Raw genomic sequence first — 20,945 nt, forward strand, 5'->3', positions numbered from 1 at the left:
TCATTCTTCACCTGCCCAACAGCTCTCTCTCCTCTAAGCCCCAGCTCCCAGATGCACTGAGATTTCTGCAGTCAGTTTGATATCTCACCATCCATGTTCTGAAGCATACCCACGTTTTGCTTTAATTGCATTAACATACAATTAATGAGCCCCATAGGTTTTCAGACATTAAAGCTAAATTTCCAGAAGCACAAAAAGCAGAAGAAACAGTGCTGTTAACTTGGAACCACTAACAAATTGCCTGGCATGACACAAGCCCAAGACCTCCTTTCCTGAGAGAGGTAAGCAGCGAAGAACAGCTACTCCAAAAGAATCTCATCTTTCCCTCCCCACAGGAGGTAACAGCGCTTCCTGTCCCTGCATTCTGACACAATAGCCCTTCAGGTTTGCTGTGTGCCTGCAGTACTGCTGCCATTGTTCAGCACACCCAGGCCCCACCAGCAGCACTCACCGATCACAGTCAGGAATTCAGCTGCTCTGAGAGCACAGCACATCGGTCTCTGTGGCGCAATCGGAGAGCGCGTTCGGCTGTTAACCGAAAGGTTGGTGGTTCGAGCCCACCCAGGGACGGAGATGATCCCTTTTAGGGGCCAAAAAGAATCTCATGAAGCCCAGTAAGGGGAGGTGCCAAGTCCTGCCCCGGGAAGGAATGACCACAAGCATCAGTATATGCTGTGGCCACCCCACTGCACAGCAGCTTCACAGAAATGGACCTGTCACAATGGCACTTTGCTGGCTTGGGTTCACTCAGCGTCTGCCAGAACCCGCCAGGTCCCTTTCCAGGGAAAGTTTAACATCTTAAAGGATATTCTGAGTTGGAAGCCCCCCAAAAGGTTCATCTAAGTACAACTCCCGCCCTGCACAGGAACCAGCCCCAAGAGTTAGTTACACCATGGACCTGAGAGTATTGTCCAAATATTTCTTGAACACCATCTGGATTCGTGCTGTGCCCACTGCTCTGGGGGCCTCTTCCAGTGTCCAGCGACACTCTGGGTGAGGAATCTTTTTCTAATATCCAACCTACACCTCTCCTGACAACACCAGTCCCTCAGGTTCCCTCCATCTTGGTTCCATAAGCATCCTTGCTCCTGTTCTTCTGGATGACACCTGCCCACAGGCTTAGCATGCATGCATGCATCCATCTATCTATCTTCCTTGTACCTACTCTGAACTAAAGTAATTATGTCTAAAGCTGAATTTCTAATTTGCAGTAATTATGTCTTAAGCTGTCATCTAAAGAGATGACAGATAATCGCTGATATAAAAAGTTTATACATTTATATATTATTAAATTTCATTAATAGTGTCAGGTATATTAAATATGCTTACTATACCACGCATTATAATAGTTTCTGTTTTGTGTACAAAACGTATTACACATTACTAAAACTGTCTTCACAGTTTGGGGGCTGCTACTGCTCTTCCCTGAACCCCAGTTCACAGCTTCACTCCTAATCCTAAGTAGCTACATCTGGACCTTCTCATCACTGTTAAAGAACAAGTTCTGTGCTGTCAACAACATCTGGACAGCCACATTCCTCAGAAAATCCAGCCTGACAAGCACTAAGAACTGGGAACCAAGCACTCCTGTCAAAAGGATCCAAGCAGACATTACCAGATGCTAGTAAATCCAGAGCTGATGATACACAGAAAACACTAGAAGGGTTTCCTTCCAATCATGATTTGACACTTCTATATTAACACTTTTCTGAGGTTGTTTTAAGCTTCTAAAATAAAGAACTAGAGCCCAGAAACTCTAGATGTTGACTGGGAATTTTGCTATCATTGTACATAAAATGTGCATAGATGTTACAGAAACGGGGAGCATGAGAAAAAGAAAGATTTACTCACTGTGACCATTTTCACTCTAACAGAAAGGACCAGATGTTACTCAGGCACAAGGATAAGGACAAAACTTCCATTGCATTAAATCAATCACAGAACATATGCATACAGTAGTTTGAAACCACATCTTCACAGTTCTTTGCCCATATAACACCTCATAAATTTTTAATTAAGGTGCCACAGGTACTCAAAAACAAAGGGTGTAGAAACCAAAAAAAAAAACTTGGAAGTTTTAATGGAGAGCTTCTCTCTTTTTTTCTCCCACCACTGGACAGTGGCCAGGAAAAACACTTTATATTTTGCCCTTCAAGGCTCAACTAGGTCTGAAATGTATGTAGTGATTTGTCTGGCAACATGAAAAAGTCCTGCTCATGCTAATGTTGCTCAATGATGCTTTCATCAATAAGGCATTACTAAGGCATCAGTAAGGCATGCAGAAGGACAGCAAGACACAAACCTACTGCAGGGGCTTTGGACAGGATGGATGCAGCATCAGGACCACTTGCAACGATCCCCCAATAGCCAAAGAGCAGTAACTTGTATTAATCACAACACAGGCTGCCCAAGTATTATAAGTATTTGAAAAAAATTTATCAGTTAGGCCTCATAACATAAAATTACTGTATCAAACTACAGGGCAAAATTAGAGGGGTTATTGTAGCTCACTATATATCAGGTTACTGGCAAACAAGGGAACTAGGAAGGAATCATACAGAGCACTTATCACTGTGGTACACAACAGCAAGACCACTGTGCCCTGAAGTTCTGCCATGGCTGATGAGGCAGTCGCTGTTATTGTCTGGGGACGCACCAAACTCTCATTTTCATTTAGTTAAGACTTACTTTGAGCCAGCTGTTGATCTCATTATTGCAGCAGAAGAAAGGAAAAGTGATGCTGTAGTTTGGACAAAAGCCCCACTAGCAATAAAAATCCCAGCATCTTGAAACCTCCATCAGAAGCCTGCCCCACCTCCCTTTTTAAAACAGCAGCAGAAGAAATACAAGACAAAATCGTAACAACACTTAGCAGTATTCTGAAGCGTAAATTTAAGAAGATGCAAGTGCTGTGCCATATTCTTCCAGGCTAGGATAAAGCCTACAAAAAACACCTGCCAGGCCTGAGCACTAAACTGCTAATCAGCAATTTATTGACTAGAGTATATGACCTGGAAGCAGCTTTAATTTTAACTGCCTTTCGCAATCACAGAAGATTTTAGTTACCTCATTGTGGTTTAGTGCTTTAGTGTATAAAACACCCTGCCATGGACATGGACTCATTCTCATTACTTGATGAAGAGCAAACAGCTCTCTCCATTATCCCTCTGCTGCCTACTGAGATAGGCTGAAGGATCTCTTGCACACACTTCTCTGGATGCAATAGATCCACTATTCCACAAACAGGCCCACATTAATTTGGATGTGGTACAGCTTATAGTAGTTTCAGATACACTCGTATTACAACTACAACAGTGGATGTACACTTAGAGATAACCTGACCTACAAAGGGGGAAAAACTTGGGAAGCATGGGAACAGATTTATTTGAAAGATGGCAGCTCCACAACCCACATCCTCATTAAAAAAAAAAAAAAAAGGCAAGAGAAAGAATAAAAAAATGTAGCACAGTAACTGTTGCTAAATTTTCTTTAACAAATACTGGAAGTGCAAGAACCCAGCCTTCCAGTGTAGAACTTCTTGACAGAGAAATTATGAAAAGAAGTGACACCCTAGGAAAAACATTCCTCAGAGACAGAACTAAATATGCTTAAAAGATGAAGACAGAAAAGCTAGTTGCAAGTCAATTAGAAAACATCTACTTAAAGAAAACCACCCCTCTAACTGCTTTCAGTCTCACTAATTATGCTGTTTCAGAATACTTCTCTCCCAGAAATATTTTGCTGTGCAGTAAGGAAAAAATGACTTAATTCTTTCACAGAACAATACCCACTATTCAGAGCACCCTGCCGTTCCCTCCCTCTGACAAAAGCTGTCAGATCTGGCAAGGCAGAATAAAAGATGAATCCAGGTCCTGTGATAAAAGGACCTTCTGTGAGAAACCAGAAATTAAGTCTCTTCTAAGCAGAGGGATGCACCCAAACTTGGGGGGAAACAAATATGGAAATAAATTACAAGCATCTGCCAGCATTATGATACTTGCCAACTACTGCTGACAAAATTAAATTGTTCAGTTTTAATTCACCTACAACTTTACTGTGAGGCTACAAAAGCCAAAATCCTTTGACCTCAATACTAACAAACACGATTTGCTCAGCCCACATACTCTGCATGCAACAGTAATACAAATCTAAGATTTTAATATAATGTTTATGCATATTTAATATTAATTACATTTACATATTTAAATTATCCTACTACATTAACAATACTAGATACAATATTTAGAAAAAACAACTAGCACGGTTAAGCCTTCAAATTTTGGTAGTTTTCTATCAAGTATAAAACAGAATAGAAAACAAAGTTTCCATGTAAAGAAGAAAATGTATTGTAACAGATATTTTGCAGCCAAGACCTGCTGCAAAACACAGATCATGTATGCTGACATTTAGACAAAACCTTGCAGTAATAAAAGATGCTGTCATTCACTATATTTACAAGAAACTGCCTAATAACTCATTTACTGACTGCACTGTAGTGATTATTTAAAAATCCTGCACAGCATCTTTGTCTTGTCCTTTAGAAATAATTTGTACGTACTAAATGACCTTGTTTAACCATATGTGCTAGAAAATATAGAACTCTGCAATAGAAAGAGGTTAAAAAAAGTTGAATACTGTGGAAAAAAATTTATTTAAGTCTATACAAGTCTTCTGAAACAAACCATTGGCTTTGATACAGTAAATTCAAGTGAATACTCATTGCAATAGTATTTTTTCAAACAGAGATCAAGAAGCCCTATAGCTTCCCATTTAGTGTCTGTGACAGTTTTATTTCTGAATAAGTAGCTGCACAAAGCAGACGTGATAAGAGATCTCACAGTCACAGTGAGCTACAGTTGAGATAAACTTATATTACAAACATTTCAGAAAATTAGGAATCCATACTGAAGTGTGGTAAAATGATTCACAAAGAATGAACAATGACATCACTCAGACCCCTTGCCAATAATGAAGACTTTCTGCAGCAAGTCTAGAGTAGACCATCATAAAAACCTAGAGTGCAAGAGTACCACAAATTTAGTATATAAATATCACAGGATTAAAACTCCAGTTAAGCCATCAACTGAAGTGATGATTAAAAGGAAAACATGGCGTCTCCCAGCTTTGCAAAAGAAGCTTTCAAAGCATCTCTTCAAGAAAGTGCTGATGCCAACTAGGGCCTGTGCCAATTTGTGTTTTAGACTGCACTGCTGAAAGACAAAATTTTAGCAGATTTGTCTAAGAACTGTATAATCCTGCTGCTTTTATTACCTTAAAAAAGCATTTACTGGAAGAGATGAAATGTAACATTTATAGCTCATACTGTTTCCAAGATCTGTGCACACTATATAGTTCTATAATTTCAACAGAATTTAAAAATAAGACAAAGAGCAGACAATGCAGTATTTGTTAGATGGATTTGTTTAGAATAGTTACACAATTAATGTATACAGTTGTAAAATTTTTAGTGCATTTGTTCTTGCACATTATTAATGCTACTTATAAAAACCTGAAGATTGCAAATTGGGCATGCTTACCATAACATTTTCAGACTGGGAAAGCTGCAGAACATTTTTTCTACAAGTGTTCACTGCCATGATACAAAACAAATATGTGCAAACTGCAAGGTCCCTAAAAATAGCATTTAATGACTTTATGTACAGAAAGATGTAACTATCTGTTTAAATATGCAAAGAATAAGCTTCCCAAAGTTTATAACATAGAACAATATCCACCACATGCTCCTCCTCCTCCATATCCTTCTTCCTTGTTTGATAACTTTACACCTCTGTTTTGGCTTTCACTTTCCCACAGTCCAGGAGTCTGAATGATTTTTTCAACAAGTTCTTCAAAGGCACACTGCACACCATCACATGTTTTTGCACTTGCCTCTGGAGAAGGGACACAAAAAGCCAAGAGTTAGCATAACTTCTGGTAACTTGTTTAATATTTCTCTTTCGGTTAAGTTTCAACTTACAACAGACTTAAAACTTCTACAGCCTATTCCTAAAAACATAGTGGTGTCAAAATTGGCAGCTATGGGGATTTGTCACCACACAGGTGGCATCTCAAAATATTTTTAATAGAAGAGCTTTCAAGTCAAACTTCACCAGAACATACAGAGACAGCTACAGCTTAGCTTTATTTTCCTGTGGAAAGCACTCCAGTAAGAAAAAATTGGATTCTTGTCTGAAAAACCTGTTTGCTGTTCTGTATTTCAGTTCTGTACATTAATCACAATTGCAGTACCACAGACCATATGAATCAAGGATCCATACTGCAGGATTCTGGGTCAGTCTCCATGACAAAACTCATCTGATAAAAGCAATAACACATCTCATTCCTTTTGCAATTTGCAGAATTCTAGGTAATTTCACTTAGGATCCTTACTTTAACCAAAACTAAGAAATCTGCCCACAGGTTATGTTATGAGAACAACAGACACTATCAGAAATTGTTCAAGCCCCACAAGGCCTTGCCCTGTTCATCCATGCAGCCATGCAGATACTTAGCATATGTAGCATGCATATATATATACATACACACATATATGCACACTTATAGTCTAATTTTCATTTCTGTTTTCATCTCCCATACACTTAATAGATTGTGCCTCAACTTTGAGCTTTTATTTCCGCATCTGACGCTGTGGCTAAAAAGAAACACAGCAGGACACTAAACAAAATTACATTCTTCATCTCTGACTGAAGACTTAAGTCTGAGTACAAGAATGAATGAGTACATATCAATGAACTGCTTTGCTACTGGAATAATCCTGTAAAATAATCCCTTCTGATCCTCTGGTGAAACACATAATAAACATATGCATAAACAGTCACTTCAACACGCATTTTTTAATTTATCATTACATGGCTTTGCCTACAAGACCCATTTCATTTTGCAGCAAGATGAGACTAATATATTTGCTCCATTCATAATTATGTCATTATTCAATCCCACCCACCATTCATAAGTTAATTATATACCTATGTGTTTTTACATCCCAGTTCTAATACAGATTTCTCTCAGGTGCCAGCCATTTTGCTATACTGAAGGCTGGCCACTAGCACCAGTTTTCCCTCTTTCATTTTGCTTCTGTTATTAATTTAGCAAGTAAGCTGGGGAAAGAAATCAGACAAAACTCCAAACCCAAAACAGGTTTCATCACGCTATGGAGCTCCTGTACTTTGCCCTTCATCCTTATGAATTTCTAGATAATCATCCACAGCTAGAACAGGTATCTGGACAGGCACAATTTTAAAAAACAGGAACACCCATTATCTTTGTGCCCAGCACAGGTGAGAAATATCATTAACTGGACTGTACACATAAAGACTCTCAATCCTACAGAATGGTACTTTTCCTTATGTAACAAAAATCAAGAAAGATCTCTGCAAGTATCTATAGCATACCTATGAACAACATGGAATGTTTTCTTGCAAATTTGAGGCCTTCATTTCTGTCAACTTCACGGTTTTCCTGTAATAAAACAAAGTATTAATATTCCTTATTAACAAAATACACCAGCAGATTACTTACTGCAGTTGAATTTGGTTTACCTTATCAATCTTGTTTCCAACTAACATTTGCACTATGTCATTCCTTGTGCAGTACGTTTCCAATTCATTTAACCAGTTATCCAGCTTGACAAAAGTATCTCTTCTTGTGACATCATAAACTGAAAGATATTAGTGATATTATTTCACAATATTTTTCCAAGAATTACAACTTACATTACAAAAGTAGCAAAAATGATGGCTTTTTGAATCAGAAAACTGAAGTTCTAAGGATTCAAATTTACCTTCTGTATGAAGAACTGGAAAGAAAGAAGGACATCTAACAGTTCGAATCATTGATGCAGAACAACTCCAAGCTTCAGCTACCTACAGTTCTCAGACTAATATTCCTTGATATATCCTAGCTTACAGACTAGAGACTATCATTCTCCAAGGAATTCTACACCAGCTGATCCCTCATGTAGGATACCTAAAATCACTACACAACAGCTATGCAAACAGAATGGCACAACCTTCAGTACTGAAGCTATGAAAGTGGGTTTTTTTCCCTTTGTTTTCACATCCCATGTGCAGATAGGCACAAACAGCTTCTTTCAATCAAATCTGTAACTTGGCTTGCATGAACAACCTTATTTTTTGGAAGACAGAGTAACAAAGAAATAGTCAGGAGATACTGAATGAAAGGGGAGTGCAAAGCTCTCAAACAGCAGAACCTTCTATCTCCCAAACAAGCACTCCCAAACAGTGCTTTTTTACAGCTTTCAACAGTAAGTAAGTGGCAGGTTCAGTGCAATTAAGTGACTTGATACAACATGTTTTGACAGCACCCTCCTATACCAGGAAGACAATGCAACTCACAACTTGGGAAACCTACCAGGAGGTCACATGATAGATGTTATTCCACATTAAACAATTTAACTAGACACAATAGCTTAGCAAGATTCTCTAAAGTCAGAAGCAACTTCAAGAATATTAAATGTACATCGCTGCCCTTGCTTTAGTCAGCTCCTCACTCCTATCAGTGGAGAACTTCAGAGCTCAGTGCCTAGCAAACATGCTTCCATACACCAAAAAATAAAAGTACAAATGAGACTTGACCATGAAGCTAAAATTATGGGTTTTGCCTGGGTTTCTCAAACACAGATTGGTGCATTCTACATGTCCAGCTGGTCTTTTCTAAGTGATTCTGACTGTGTAACATTCCATCAGTTGGGAAACAAATACCAAAAAACCTCAGTCAGATTCCACATGGTTTATATTATTAATTTCATTAGGAAAAAAACAACAGGGAGAAGAAAAAGCTGTATCATACTGATCCAGAGAGACTACACTGAGGAGAATTTTTTTTACTCTGCACTTAGTAAGCACGGGCAAAACGCAATAAATAAAAGACAAATTTGTGACAGCACAAGGACAAAAGTTCCAAGCTATCCTTTCAGATAGGAGTAGCTTTTATTCTCATGCAAAAATCAGAGGTTCTCAAGCTGGTCAGATTGACAACATGTGAAAGAAGCCGAGACACCAAGATGTTTTTATATGAGTTGTTCAACACAGATACAAAGATTTTAAATATCACTTAGATACTATATAAAGGCTATATGAGTTTGTGTAACTCCAATGCATGAGAAAACCAAACATTTGAACTAGCACGCAAAGATATACTTACCTAGGATAACACCTTGTGCACCTCTGTAGTAACTGGGGGTTAATGTTCTGAACCGCTCCTGACCTGCAGTATCCTAATAAGCCATGCAAAAAGTTCCATTATTCAGAATTTGAGCAGAATGCAATTTAGCTTTCAGGTATTCTACTTCTGATGAACATACACAGTAAGATTTAAACTATATTCCACTAGCAGATTAGCTGAGTTTATTCCATCCCCTGCTGTTTTACTACAGATTAACTTTAAGATTTGATGTAGCCTGTCCCAGGAAGCACCTTTGAACTACTAGATGCAATATGTAACTGGATTATATAACTGTAAGATGGCCATTTCTGCAAAGGCATTTGATCTGCAGCTAGTATTGTAGCAACCAGCAAGAAAACAGCACAGCTGCAGTACCAACATTTTCTAACATGTCACAGCCCATGACAACAAAACCAGTTCCTTCACTTCAATCATTTGGTCCAATTAAATTTGACTGAGTATCTGGGTAAATGGACTAACATGCTATAACACAGCAGAAGCAGGAATAAGTCAGAGGTTTCTCTGGTTTTAAGCCAAGTTGAGTTTACATCCTAAAATTAAAAGGTCAATAGCTCTGGGGAAAAAAAAAAAAAACACCAACAAAACTGACCAGAATTAGAATGCTGTTTTCTTGTCAGAGATTAAGTTATAGTGCACACTCATTGAAGGCTTTATGCACAGAATATTTAAACAACTTGATTAATTTACCCAGGTTAGAAGTGACACATGAAACACTGTGGATTCCCTGAGAAACAACCTGGATAAGCAAAGTAGACTTCAACATTCTACAAGCCACTCAGTGAACGTCACACATCCAAAACTGGTTTTGTGTCATGATGCACTTTCACAAGCTTTTCTTTTCCAGTTTACCTCAGGATTATTTCTTTCTATTTACCAAAATGAAAGAAAAAAAACCCCTAACTTATCATTCCTTGTTTTGCTATCAGTCTGGTTTTCCTCCTGTATGCATTCTTTATTTTCTGTCAAGCTATTGCATTTATTTTCCTTGTCCAACCCATTTATTTCACTGATAAGTACTACTGTAACTAAGACATAAGTCCCATTTGTTAGCGAGGTATGAAGTACCCTCCAAGCTACAGAAACACTGCAGTACACATTTCATGTTCTACTACTACTTCCCAAGGAAACAAAGGTCTGATATCTTACTTATATGAGAAACAAAGTTTTAATCTTGCTTGGTACAAGAAGACACAACTGGGTCTGACTATTCAAAAATGTGCTTCAAGTCACATAAGGGTGGAGGCTGATTTACACAAGGGGGAATATTTCTTAAAAGCTTGGAAGTATTTTATCTTTGCTTGTTGTAATGGAAGCTCTACTTTTAACTAGAGCAGAAGTTGAACCCACTAAAGCTACAATTACAAACACTGCCCCTCTCTCTTTGAAATGCATCTGCTACAAATAATTCTGATGTTGAGCCTATAAAAGTCTTTATATGATGGCTATGAAGTTTAGACAAAAAACGTGTCTAAAGAGGTAACAGATGAGCACACAACTGTAATTCTTAATCTATTAATACACAACTTCAGTGTTATAGGCAAAATTTAGTAAAGAAGTGCACCCTTCTACTGATTTAATACCATTTAGTTCATCCATTTCTCTACTTCTTTCCCAACCAGATCTGCAATTAGTAGTGCAGAAGCTCACAGGCAGGAGAACTACCCCCTCAGCCAGTCATCCCACAGTTCACTGCAACTTCTGAATGCTGCAGTATTAACCTCCCACTTCTCCAAATCACCTTCATGCTAATAAAAAGAGATTCTGTACAAACTATACATTATAGAAACCCTAGCTATTCCTAAAGCAAAGCAACACATGAAGAACTTAGGAGAGACTCACCCATATTGCCAGTTTAGCTTTGTTTCCATCAACTGAAATAGTTTTCACCTTGAAGTCCACACCTAGAGAAAGAAAAACATTTTCATTCTTCAAACATATTACAGCTATTTTTGAAAAAGACAATAAAGAGAAATAGGAAAAAATAAAATCAAACTCAAAAAAACCCCCAAGTTTTGACACAAGCAGGAAGAGTAAGTTCCATTACCTATTTATGAACCTTGCTCAAAATGTAAGGTTTTCTTGCTGACATGCTCTTGCAAAAGCCTAAAGGCCTTTTAAGCCATTGACTCAAAATATTTTATGGAAGTCAAATACTGTATCTCTTGTATTAAAACACGTATTCCAGGACAAATTTTCAAGTTTAGAATTCAAATGGATTAACTTTCTATTCAGTACTCACAAACACTCTCCAAACAGACAACAAGATAATGGTTCTGCTGGTCAGTCATCTACTCCAACAAGTAACAATTCTTTCCCCTTCATGTATCCTCCACCCCAGGAATTAGCAGCCTATCAATTGCTCAAGCACAAAACTCAGGCCAAGGAGAACAACATGTTAGTGACTGCAAATTTTAAGGATATAGTGACACGCATCTGTTTGAGAGCTCATCAGAGTTATGATACATTAGGCTTTAATTTAACCCTTAGTTACTAATAGCAAGTAACTACCTAGAAATACGTTTCAAGTATTTTGGAGTGACTTTCACTTCTCACCAGGCAGCAGCTCTAAAATGAAGTAGCAGTACGGAAAGTTGATACTTCTACAAGAACAACTTTCAAGTGCAACAGCAACCTTTCTGTACTTGGAATTACAATGTCAATCATCAGACTCCCTACCAGAAAAAGATTTAACCATTCTGATACAAAATGAGTAGGGCCTCGGGATGAGTGCACTGCACTTACATTCCCAAATTCATGCAGATTACAAACAAATATAAACAGCTGCCGAAACAAATTCAACTTAAAGCCACAAATATATATAGGATGATTAAGAAACTGCATATTATAAGCAGATGAAAACATCCATTTCACTGAACTTTAAAAGAGCTTTGTTTCAAAAAAGGCAAATACAATTTTGATTCCACTGTTTCACAGCTTCAGCTCATTGAAGTGTTCCCTGAAGTGTCAGGTGTTTTTCAGACAACATTCTCCACTGGAAGAAGCCCATGCTCTCTTTCAAGCAAAGTCTTCCCAAAGTACACCTACTTTTGTAGTAACTGAACAGAACTTAAGTTTTTTTCAGTTACTAGTACTCTTAGTCCCTACCTTAGCAGTAATACAATGCTCAGTAGAATGGTACATTATTCTACAGTTAGGTTCACAGAAAAGAACAGTCGTTATAAACTTTTAAACACCAGTTCTTAGAACGTTACCTATTTCACAGAACATTGCTATGCTAGCAATTTGACTCAATTTAATCCTAGAGAACATTCTGTTCTGTCCTCTTTTCAGCACTCAGCAGTAACTTTCAGACTAACAGAATCTCTTTCTTCCACTGTAATTGCATGTTTCTTCCCCTGAACTCCAAAAATCCCCATCTGCAGTTAGGTCAGCAAGTCCAACAGTTCACAGTGCATTCTTTTATCCATTAGTCTGGCACCAAAACCTGTAACTGCAGATATTACAAGTCTTTGGATACTTAACATGACAAAAGACATCATAATATTTTCAAGAAAGAAAATTTCTTCCTTAAGACAAACATATTTTATGTATTTTGAAGCCACACTATTCTCCTTCCATTCAGTAAACAGATTCTGTATCTTGGGCCTGCACAGTTCAGCAATTTTCATTTAATGGAAATGGCTATATACACCTTTATGTTAGCCTTCCTGCTGGTTTAAAATTCACTTTGAATCTTGCAAGACCAATGCAAGTAAAATAGAAAACTAAAATAGTGACTAAACCCCATGCATTAAATTGACTGTTGAAAAACGAAAGTATGAAAATGGACTAATAACACACCAAAATCCACCCTTTAAAGTGATTGAGGCAAGTCAAATAGATTTCTAACAAACAAAGGAGCTCAACACATATAAAAGCCAATTAACAAAAAGAAAGCTTTTAAATACAGACGTTTTTGGTTGCCTATCTGCTATAAGGAAAGACAAATATAAAAAAATCAAGGTTCAAGAAAATCTTGTTGAATTGAACAAACAGAATGCTTCTATTTCCTAAAACCAACAGTGAAATACAGACATGTTTGTGTGACAGGTATCAGTTCTGACCTTGCCAGAGTGATGTGTCTGCCTTGACAGCAGAAAGCTGACAGTGCCTTCCACCATGCCTTGGAAGGCAGCCAGAAACAAGACAGCACTACTAGAGTGTACTCCTGTGTGTTAACACCTCCTGCCTCAGCGCTACACACTAACATACTACAGACTTACAGTCTGTAAGAAGCAGCTCTGACACTGATACTGCTCTCACATTCAGGCCAGTAATGCTATGCTGTGTTTATAGAAGTACACATTTAGCTACAGTGTAGTATTTGTGTGGTAGGTAAGTGACAAGTTGGACAGCTTAGGAGTTTGGGGACTCTAAATACAAAGAAAGCTAAAAAGTTAAGAGACATAAGATCTCAATACATCACTTCATTTGCAAAATACAGATTGCATTGAACACTTATCTAGAATCTCTCTTACAAAGAAAAAGCAAGTGAGGACAAGCATGATCAGTAAGGCCAACGGAAAATACTGGGGTACAAGTAGTCTGGTAAGACCCATGTGATGAAACCCAACAAACAAGCCAGCCTCATTCTCAAGAGAATACAAGGACAGGTAATCTGCCAGGTTAAATACAACATGTTTAATCCAATTGAAGAGACTAAAGCAGAAGTATTTGCCAGAAGCAGCTTATTCTTCGAAGAATATCACAGGATTTTTACTAAGTTCTGAAGAATAAGCCACATGAAACAATCATTTAAGGTTTCTTTTAAATTGCACTCAGTAGGTCTGTGCAGTCTATGAAGGTTAAGATGTCTCAACAGGTCATCACAGGGGACCAGTTGTACTGCTGTCAAGGCTTTCCTCAGTACTGTGGGTTTGCGTGCAGTTCTTATCTTAAAGAAAACCAAACCAACCAAAGTTCTCCTCATTTTCTAATCCAAATTAAAAAAAAAATATATAGTCACATTAGCCAGTTCAGCAGTCAGTACACAGATGACATTGAAAGAAGACATTATTTATAGTCCATTCATTTTGAAAAAGCACCATATTCTTCAGTTTCAACAGGAAAGGCTTTAAAACCTCTTCTGTCCTTCTGTCCCCCAACTCTCAAAACAAAATAGTATGTTTAATTAGCACAAGAAAGAACTCCAAGCCAAGACTCACAAAGTGTTTTGACATTTCACCATGTTGTAAGTACCTGAAATTGGCATCTAGGGTCTGTCTTCATGCAGCAGAATAGTTACCTCTAGGAACTCACTCCAACTGCTTTATCTATATGAACAACAAATCATGCCCTGAATTTAAAGCTGACATTTTGCTTCTTAGAAATACATTTACCAGAAAAATGGCAGTGGCACTGGATAGTAGTTTAAAAAGAAAAACAAGAAAACAACTAAGAACCTAGATTCTGTCCTTTTCCAGTTAAGCTGACAAAAAAATCAATCTGCTATCCCCTAGGAGAGCCCCTCACACCATGCTGTAGGACTTGCACAGCTGGGGTCACAGTAGCTCTACTGCACAGCACTACCTCAAACGTCACCTGGTTGGGCCTAACAGGGCATTTGCTCAGTCTCTAGAAACTGACTTACCCTGCCAAATGATCACATTCATTCCAGATTAGGATATTTGTTTCAGAACTCAAACTCTATCTGAAGTAATGTTTACATTGAGTACTCTACCTCCTTTTCCACGCCAGAAATAGAGCAGAGTAGGACCTGCCAGCAACAAACCTTGAATTGTTACTATTTAACAATCAGTGATTAGCTACCACACATGCTGTTGTGCATGTTTACAAACTCAAAGAAGAATTACTTCAGGAAACATTTCCTTAGTTTCTCAAAAGATGCCAGTTTTTGACACAGATACAAACAGCAGAATGGAAAAAAAAAAATAAGCTCCACCATTAAAAACAAACAAAAAACCCCCTAAATAAAGATCTCCACTCAGAGACTGAGCTACTCTTTTGGTATCCAAAACATCATGAAAGCTGAAGTAGCTATTCTGCACTAACTGCCTGGCTCGCATGGTTAGCATATCAAGTATATACAGTGCCAAAACTGTTAGATTAGAATCCAAGATTGCCATTTTCACCACCTGATCTATTTCATTCCTGTTTCCTTCCATGCTATCCTCCCTCATGAGCTGAGGTGGGGCTACTTGCACAACTTCATTTTTTATAAGCAATGGAATGAACAAAAATAGGCCACGTTCCTCCCCTTGGCTTCTCAGTGCTTTATATGAAATAGTACTCCTGAATCTTATTAATGTTAATGAAAAAAAAAAAAAGTTCAATTTATTTAATTCTTAATAAATTAGATAGAGCTGGTTTTGCTTACCAACAGCTGAACTCAAAAGAAAAAATGCTATATAAGCTCTTAGACAGAAATCTTCCTACAGAGAAAGTAAAGAATGCAACTGAAATGATGGTGTGAAAAAGTATCTCTATTTTCCGTAATTTCAGTTATTACTTTGGCACAGAGTTGCATCATACTCTTAAAAGTTCCATTTTGCTTCCTTTGAGAACCAATCCATTTAGTGTATCCTGCATTCTGGGTCACCCTCCCCCAGAACAACTGACCCATGCTGGTAGGTATAATAGCAGCACAGCAATGACACGTCACTGCCTTTTTCCCCAGCAGCTCTAGATTCTTGGCTCTCTTCTACTTTTCTCAGGAGTCTGCCAAGGAACTGATTGCTAAGCAGAAGAAAAAAAAGCCACATTGTAATTTCCTCTCTACAGAGGAAAAGCAGATGCCACGCAGAGCCCAGGGCACTCTAGTATTGTCAGAAGTTGGAAGAGTTAACACTACCTGCTACAGAGTGTGAAGATAGCTAGCAAGTATCATATTACAGAGACACAAGGCCTGGACAGCAATATTATTAGTCAAAAACCTGACAGCTATTTTGCATAGATAAATCAGTAGGAGAGTAGTAGTTCTAAGAGAACTGTTCAGACAAGTCTGAACAAACCACAGTTTTACACTGAAAATGTTATCAGTTTTTCTAAGGTAGTATCAGCACATACTTACCAATTGTTGCTGCAAGTTCTGGGTCAAATGTATCATCTGTGAACCGCAGCAGAAGGCTGATAGGGAAAAAAGAAAAAAAGGAGATACTATTATTGCAGCATATCCATACCTTGCTGAAAGCTATAAATTATGAGTCTGAAAGGAACAGCAAGATCACATAGCTAAATAAACTCACATTTGAGGTTTTTAGTTTTTTTTTAGAAGAGAATATATGGAAAAAAGAAAAGAACATGGAAAGAATAGAGCAGACACGCTCTGCTACCTGAGCCCTTATCTCTGCATGCACTACCAAGAATGTCTCTGAAAAAAAGTAGCATGCAAGTTGTCAAATCAGTTGCCTGAACAGTCAAGTGATTTGCTTTGCAAAGCATTTTACTTCAACCTTATTCTATTTTTCTTCTCCAAGAATTTAGTACAAAAGTAGTATTTTTTGTTTTGTTTCAATATTGCTTCACACAGTATTTCTGTAAGCTTGAGTAATAAATTCCAAGTCAGCTTTTCATCGCAGAAATAATTCCTTGAACTGGGGACACAGGGGAACAGCAAGGACAACACCCATGAGAAATAAAGACACAGAAGCTGAAGAGTAGAAATAGCTCCCCAACATTTTATGATTTTGTATTTCTTTGCATTAACAACTCATGTACACATTTGCCCTATCCTGATGAATGTGTTTCCTACCAATAGAAAAAGTTACAACTAAGATTAAACAGCACATCACACCATAGCAATGCAGGGTCCCTTAAAGGAGTGCCCATAATGCCATCAGTGTCAAATGTAAATATTTTTGTGAGAGACAAAGATTCTGAGCGTGCAGTTCCTAAAATCAACAGTTTTATGCATCTGTGGCAAGTGCATGTGGCAGGCAGCTGTTTGCTACAACCACAACTTCTACTCATTTCCAGGATGGAGAAACAAAACAAAGCCTTATTTACTCTTTGGTCTTCCCCACCACCTTGTTCTTTTCTCCTTTTTTTGCATGTGAATTTAGAATTCAAGTGCTTTTTAGCATTTGGACACAGTCCTGCATTGACAAAAACAGTGACCACTGAAATTCCTTTATTTCAATGAGGATGAGTGAAAACTCCAAGTTAATCACTAATCACTAAGACTAACGTTTTTTTTCTCTCCTTACTCCAGAACCCCAAAAGTAAATGGTAGCTTTACTTACCAAAGAATAATTAAAATAATAATTTTTTTTTTAAATCACAGCACACAGGTTTTTAGATTTCACAGATAGTTCTATAAGGATGCTATTTAAGAGCAGCTATTTTTAGTTACAACCAATACTAGTTTCATTCAAAACAGAGAAATTATGAAACCATTATACTGCTACTAGAATAAAACCATCATTTCACCAGTCTGGCAAGCCTAGCCCAGCCAACTTCTACCTTCTTTTCATAGGTAGGTATTATCTTCTACAAAGCATAGCACTCTCACAGGGACCATGTTTAAGACAGCATTTGTTCAGAAGTCAGGACTCCAACCACTTACTCCACCTTGCTAATACCTGCTTAGCATCTGACCTTTCCTAGTCAACCAATAGGTAAGAGACATAAATTTAAGAATAATTCTATATTAAGTTCCTGTACCTGAACAACTCCACTGTTATAATTTAATGGCATTTTTACTTCCTCCACATAATTCCTCTTTTAGCAAGCTTTCTGATGTAAAGAAACATGTATATAAATAGGTATGTAAAACCCCTGTGTTTTATCTGCCCCAGGAAAAATTCTTCCATGTGGCCACTCATATGTGAGGTGACATCAACTAAAAGAAATTTGCTCAGGTCATGTCTGTCACCAGGGGCCTGCTGTACTAATTATCAATTCAGTAGCTAACTCAAACAAGTAACTGACGGACTTTTAACAAATACGGGCGCCTTTTTTCCCCTAATTAGCAACTTGTCTGTAATTTGGGGTAACAGCAGGGGACATATATTATTGCCAAAAAAACATCAAATATAAAATTACCAGTGTGGTACATTCCCAGACGCCCTCCTGCATTTATATCCTACACCCTTTAATAAGAACTATATTACTATCAAAAAAAAAAAAAAAAAAAAAAACAAAAAACCAAAAAAACAAAAAACCAAAAAAACCCCACACACACAAAAATAAAATTTCAGCTCCTTAAGATTGGTATCTACAGCTTAGCCAAAGCCATGAATACAGCAGGGAGGAAGAAATCAACCTCAATGTTTTCGATAAAGTCTATAGGTAGCAAAAAAAACCTGTGTTACAACTACTTTGCTGCGTCCCCGTGCTCCCCCTCACACACCCAAAGCTGGGTCACTTGTGACTCTGCATATCTGTATTATGGACTAGACGTTAACCCCAAAGCGCTGCGGAGCTGTACAAAGGCACCCATCTCCGCACCACGCAACGCTGCCCCGGGCACAGGGCGGCCCGGTGACCTGGGCAGCCCGCCAGAAGCCCCGCTTCATCTGCGGGCACCTGAGCCTGGCAGACACCAGCTCGGGGCCGGCGGCTGCGGGAGCGCGGAGGAGGAGGAGGAAGATGAAGAAGAAGAGGAGGAGGAAGAGGAGGTGGGGGGAACCTCTCGCCCGCCGGAGAGCTGGCCGGGAAGGGAGCTCCCCCCGCGGGCCCGGCCCTGCGGGGCGCAGGCCGCGCCCAGACGGCATTGTCCGACCAGAGGCCTAGGCCGGAGCCGGCCGGCCGGCCAGGAGAGGCTGTGGAAGGCTGGCTGGCGGGCGCCCCCTCACCTGGACTTGCCGACGCCGCTCTCGCCGATGATGAGGATCTTGAGGGTGGTCAGCACGTCCTCGTCCATCCCGGCAGCGCCCCCGGACCGGCCCCGACCGCCCGACGCTCCGTGCGCAGCTGCGGCGCCAGCGCTGCGCCTGCGCGGGGCCGCCCGCGGTTTGTTTACAGCGGGCGGGCCGGGCCGGGCCGGGCGATGAGCGCATGCGCGGGGCCTGCGGTGGGGGGAGCTGCGCGGCCGGGCCGTGACCTGAGGGGAGCGAGGGGACCCGGCGGGGTTTGCAGCTGCTGACGGTGTCAGAATCCGGGGCCGTGGGGAGAAAAGTGACCAAATAAAATGGCAGCGAGTGGTTAGACATTGGAATGGGCTGCTCGGGGACGTGGTGGAGTCCCTGCCCCTGGAGGTGTTTAAGGAAGGATTGGACGTGGCATTCAGTGCTGCGGTGTGGTTGGCGAGGTGGCAGTCGGCCGCACGAAGACGGGCGGCCAGAGCCCGGTGCGGGAGCGGGGCCAGCTGCCACCTCCTGCGGGGAGCAGCTGGTCCGGGCCTGCCACCAAAACGTGGCTCCTTTGGGGACAAACCGGCACTAGGGTCAGCTGGTACGTGACACCACATGCTTTTCTACCAGCATCTTACATTCTCCCTTAAAAGCCAAGAATGTTGTTTGGTTGGTTTTCTTCCCGATTCCTATGAGAAAGGCTCTTTATAACCAATTCAGCTAACCTGCTATTATGGCTTGAAACCTACCTCAGGCCATGTGTAAAGAAGTGCAACTCTTCTAAAATTAACAGAGTACATGTCAGATGTGAGATTCCTCAACCTGTGCTGTAGTCCTTGGCCCTGCTGGGCAGCCTCTGGGCAGGCCAGAGACTGATTCCATCAAATATAAACAAGTTCAGGCTCCTCCATAATCACATCAATCAGTCACACAACCAGTCACTCCAAAGGAAGCGATCAGGCCATGTCAGCAGTTTGCACAAGGCAGGTGCACTCGTGAGGCCGTCGTGGTTTCTGTCGGGACGATGGCTGCAGAGGGCACAGCTCCTCTGCTGAGCATTTGCCTTCACCTAAGTTCCAGGGTCAACACAGAAACCATTCTCTTGTGTTTTTCTGGTAAACCTCTCTGTTGCCTGGCTTCTTCCACTTTCAGGATCTGGTATCCTCTTTTAGCTCAGAAAAATAACTCCCAGGATGAGTACAATAACAGTAATTATCCTATTAAACTATGGAAACATATTCTATAATTAGATGTGCAAACGGCTGGCTGTGTTTACAACAGCGCTGTGCCTCTTTGTAATGAATAATCTAAAATTTGTTGAAGGTGTGACAGTTTTTGTAGTCTGGACTGTGCTTTGCAGTCATGCAAGAAAGCAGAATGTCTATACTCTCTAGTTTTTGTTGAAGTGTACAGGAATTCTGGGGTCTTAGCATGGATCAGGATGAGAATTTGAATTTGGAAGGCATATCCAAAGTGCAAAGCATTCCACTAAAGTTACCTAATCTCTTGAAGTCAGAGAGTATTTGTATTCTGGGATTTGTTTTTTTCCCACTGCAGCCATAGAATTAAACTGTTCAATGTGGATATTAGTCCTGATTCAGATCATAATGCTATACCTCACTCAGAATGAAGATTTGGTCAGGATGGCATTCAGATCTTTAATGATGAGCATATGCAAGAAAAAAGGGAAAACATGCCCTAAATGAACAATTCTGTATCTCATACTTATGGATGTAATGTTCTAGACCTTCTTAGGCATGCCCTTTAAGAATGTGTATGTCCCCAAGTTGTCCTCCTTCAGGTGGAACTATGTAGTCTCTCACTTTGAGATTGGATCTGAATGCTGCTGTCAGCCTATTTGCTGTCTGCTTATCTATTTTAATTCTGGAAAGCCAGGCCTATTGCAGGAACCAGCTGTAGGATAATTAAGGTGTCTCAGTCCTTCAAAACAAGAATATTATTTATTCA

At 39.6% G+C, this 20,945-nt stretch overlaps 1 protein-coding gene and 1 non-coding gene across 2 annotated transcripts; one reads left to right on the forward strand and one right to left on the reverse strand.

The window, feature by feature from the left end:
• The first annotated feature begins 496 nt into the window (after positions 1 to 496).
• Positions 497 to 570, forward strand: TRNAN-GUU (transfer RNA asparagine (anticodon GUU)). The gene has a single exon. It is a non-coding gene; the product is annotated as a tRNA-Asn (tRNA).
• Positions 571 to 4,632: 4,062 nt separating this feature from the next.
• On the reverse strand, positions 4,633 to 19,137 carry RAB18 (RAB18, member RAS oncogene family). Its single transcript, XM_054628798.2, has 7 exons — positions 18,981 to 19,137; positions 16,256 to 16,311; positions 11,065 to 11,126; positions 9,184 to 9,256; positions 7,560 to 7,678; positions 7,413 to 7,479; positions 4,633 to 5,891 (listed from the first exon to the last, which is right to left on the reverse strand). The coding sequence occupies exons 1-7, from the start codon at positions 19,046 to 19,048 to the stop codon at positions 5,713 to 5,715; spliced, it is 624 nt and encodes a 207-aa protein (XP_054484773.1). The 5' UTR covers positions 19,049 to 19,137; the 3' UTR covers positions 4,633 to 5,712.
• Positions 19,138 to 20,945: the final 1,808 nt, after the last annotated feature.

This window comes from Agelaius phoeniceus, chromosome 1 (assembly GCF_051311805.1).
Source record: "Agelaius phoeniceus isolate bAgePho1 chromosome 1, bAgePho1.hap1, whole genome shotgun sequence".
Lineage (NCBI taxonomy): Eukaryota > Metazoa > Chordata > Aves > Passeriformes > Icteridae > Agelaius > Agelaius phoeniceus.